Here is a 3,704-nt window from a genome sequence, read left to right on the forward strand (position 1 = left end):
AAAGAGAGGGCGTTGCCCACTGCCTTTCATACAGGCACTCGAAGTGCTACACCAAGTGTCAAAGAGAGAGAGCGAGAGAGAGAGTTGCCGCCCTCGATCAGCAAGTCGGCTACTTGGCTACATGGAATTAGCATGAAGCAGACGTGAGAGAGACAGACAGCTAGGTTTGCATTTCCCACATTCCATCTAATTCGTTTTTTTCCCAAGTTGACAGCACATATTACTCGCTTTCGCTTTCTTTTTCGGAATGTGTAGGACATAGTAATTCAAAGACAGGATATGTGCTTTTGTGGGATACACCAAAAGGTTGAATCTATACTGAGCAGCCTGTAGATGGTGACAAGCAATCTTCGGGGGGAGAGATGGTGACAAGCAATCTTCGGGGGGAGAGAGAGAGAGAGAGAGATGGGCGAATCTCTTACACCCGGCAGTGCAGGAGCAGCCTGAGCCTAGCGACAGCCTTCGTCCACATCTCTTTCTCCTATCCTCGCTCCGGTGTTTGCTACCATCGTGCAATCATGCAAGTAGCCGCCGCAAAATGGAGAGAACAAGTAGAGAGCATGCAAGTGGCAATGAGACAGAGATTTTAACGCCCTAGATTCTCCTTGCCTTCCTTTAAAAAAAAAAAGAATCGTAGCATCTACGGTTCATACTGCTTTCCCCATGTTCAGACATACGGGTCTATTCCCAGTGTATTAACTGCCGAGATTCTTGCCCGCTCCCCCTTCAAAAGGAAAAGTCTGTCTTTTCCTCCTTTCCCATGGACCAGCTCTCCTTCCCCTGGACCGTCTCTGTGCTCGCAGCTTTGCTATCCTCCCAAACACAGCGCACGATCGCCGTCCTTTCCCCCTCTATTGTGTTCGCTTCATCCCCAGGTGCGCTCACTTTGGAACACCGATGCCCAATAGGAACACAGGTCATCCCCTTGCTATGTGCTGCACTTAGGAGGCGTGCCATTCGATCCCTCATCCTCGTGCCATGTGATCCCTCATCCTCGTCTCCGTCTACTGCACATGGGGCCTTCCTGTACACAAAAGAGAGAGAGAGAGAGAGAGAGGGAGAGAGAGAGAGAGAGAGAGCCATTGATTGCGCGATGGTCCAAGAGAGAGAGGCCTTCACTGTGACAACGCGCCAATGGTAGAGAGAGACATTAGGAAAAATTTGGGATCTAGAGAGGGCCTTTTAAGAATTGAGGATTGAAAGGTAAGAACCAATCAGTTTTAAGCCACCGTAACGGTGAAAAGTATCACTAAAAAGAGTTTAAAAATAAGAATTTTGTAACAAAAGAAGTGAAAACGACTAGTAAATCCTTAAAACAAAGATATCAATCTTCATTGTTCTCAAAGATCAAGAAGCTTTATTCATTTAAAAAGAGTCCTTTCAAATCAACTAGTACTTTCATGATGCAGTCCTTCTCTCAAGGAAAAATATACTTTTATTATTAAAATCATGCATAAGTGGACTGCTAGTCACAAAAATATCCCGTTCATTAGTTACTTATGATTAATTATACTTCTCTCATCTAAAGCTTCTTGAACTTCCTCTTCTCAAGTTTCTCTTGTTTTCTCTCTGCATTCTATGGCTTCCTCAAGCAGGTTACGTAAACCCTCTGCTTCTATTGAGTCTATAACTCTTTTCAATACACTTGATGATCAAAATCATTGGATACCTTTGACAATAACCAAAGGATCTTGGATTCTAATGCAATCAAGAAAACGAAAGAGGCAAAGTACAAATGAATTTTTGTCGTCTTGGAAGGCAAGGGTGAAGGATTTTCATGTCAATGACAACAAGAAATCAGTGAAAGAAGTTCTTGTTCAACATGTTTATATGCATAGAGAGCTTACACTTTCTGAATGGCCAATGGACGTTCCATTAAATAGACCAAACTGTAAGTTGTAAAGCAGAACTGTTTTTTAATGTGGTTTCTTAGAATTTTTTGATGATTTTATTTATGTATTTTGTAGATGTCTATCCTTCTTCTTATGAAGAATGGCAATCAGTGGATTGTATAATAGGAGTAATCAATGTCTACCATGCTTTCATTGGTAGTCAACAGTATCAAGGAAGAACAAATCGACAACTTGCAGAGCTAGGTGTTTTCTTTTATGATAGTTTCTTTCATGTCGGTACCGATCTTTCTTTTGGAACGTTAGAAAAGCTTTCTTTACCGGATTTTATAAGTTCAGACTGGCCCTTGCCGACTAGTGACATAAGTGAGGCATTTCGCTTGAAGCTATTTAATGAAGTGCAAAAAGGGTTCAAGCCAAATGTAGCAAGTAGGCTTGTGAAAATCAAAGTCAGCATGCCAATCCATGTATTTGTAGATTTCTTTGCCACAAGTGAATGTCCAGTAGCTCTTAAAAATACCATGCTTGTGTATAAGAATGTAGACCAGGACACAGTACTTGAGTTTTTAGACAAAGGATGGGACTTTTGTCATTCTAATGGAATTGATTGCAAAGTGGATGCATCAAGTGTAAATGTGAAGTACATGATAAAAAGTTTGAACTTTATCATGACATTTTACTATCAGAGATCTCATAGAGTGAATGGTGTTCCTGTGATATTGGATCAAGACCTTCAAAATATGCAAGGCAATCCTTTAGTGCACATTGATGTGTGGATGAATGAAGAACTTCAAACCACTCTATCTATTGGTGGAGAGTGTAATCTTCTACAAGATTTGATAAATGAAGATGAAGTTGATCTTCCCCAAAAGTTTTTATTTGAGATCAATGGTAGACAAGTAAGTAGCTCCATCAAAACGACAGGTTTACATGAAACGTAAAGATTTTTTACTAACATAATCCTTTATCTTGACAGGTATCCAAGAGAAGAGAGAAGTATATGAAGTGCAAGGACATATATTTAAACGTAGTCTTTATAATTATCACTTAAGTACAAAAATTCAAATACGGAGAAGGTAAAGACAAGGTCTTAGTCTAAAGCAAGATTTTTTAATACAAAAAGTACTTCAAATACATTTATTGTGTTTCAGATACATTGTCACTTTCAATCTCTTTTGGTCCTTTCATGAGGTGCTTACTACTGATGGTTTTGGCATTGGCGACTTCTTTATGTCTCCGTCTTCAACAAATTCTTCTACATGAGGGTCAATCGGCGGATCTTTTTTGTAAACCTCTTCTTTTTGTGATGGCGATTCTTCTGCGAGACGATCTTCATCTTCAAACCACTCCATCTCTTTGAAAAACTTTGATAGGTCATCATCTGTGGCCTCTCTTCTATCAAACTCTAGCTTTTCCTTTGAGCAAGCTTTGCAGTTACTCCAACTATTCGCGTTGAAATTATCTATCATGCTTTCAATTTTCTTGATGCGAAAGCGTGCTACATCAAGCTCTGTGTATGTTGTAATAGAAAGCTACAATACAAAAACAATTTTGTGAGTCAAAGCAGTTGTATTATTTGTGCATTAAGTGTTATAAAGAAATAGACCTCAGAGGTCTCGTTTTTGTAAACATGATCCAACATGGCTTTGGCATTATACACTAAATACCATCCACACTTATGATTGTCCTTTTGTTGTGGTACCTGTCAACCAAAATAATTCATAAGACAAAAGAAACTTACAAAAACAACAAGAGCTTAGTACAAGAAGAGAACTCAAACCTGAATCTTTCGATGTATAACCTCTTTAAAAATATTCAAAGCATGAAAGCTTTCAATGGTTGCAAGTAAGATGT

At 39.4% G+C, this 3,704-nt stretch overlaps 1 protein-coding gene across 1 annotated transcript in view; it reads right to left on the reverse strand.

Annotated features, from left to right (window-relative positions):
- Nucleotides 1-2,933: 2,933 nt before the first annotated feature.
- The window catches only part of LOC147437585 (uncharacterized), a 6,181-nt gene continuing 5,410 nt past the window's right edge, over nucleotides 2,934-3,704 (reverse strand). Inside the window, exons 4-6 of the mRNA XM_086487103.1 lie at nucleotides 3,631-3,704; nucleotides 3,457-3,552; nucleotides 2,934-3,382 (exon numbers count right to left, since the gene is read on the reverse strand). The exon at nucleotides 3,631-3,704 is cut by the window's right edge and continues 8 nt beyond it. Of these exons, the coding sequence (XP_086343229.1) occupies nucleotides 3,035-3,382; nucleotides 3,457-3,552; nucleotides 3,631-3,704 (518 nt within the window). The 3' untranslated portion in view covers nucleotides 2,934-3,034. The remainder of the gene's footprint in view (nucleotides 3,383-3,456; nucleotides 3,553-3,630) is intronic.

Source organism: Adiantum capillus-veneris, chromosome 17, assembly GCF_014529385.1.
Source record: "Adiantum capillus-veneris isolate H3 chromosome 17, ASM1452938v2, whole genome shotgun sequence".
NCBI classification, from domain to species: Eukaryota; Viridiplantae; Streptophyta; class Polypodiopsida; order Polypodiales; family Pteridaceae; genus Adiantum; species Adiantum capillus-veneris.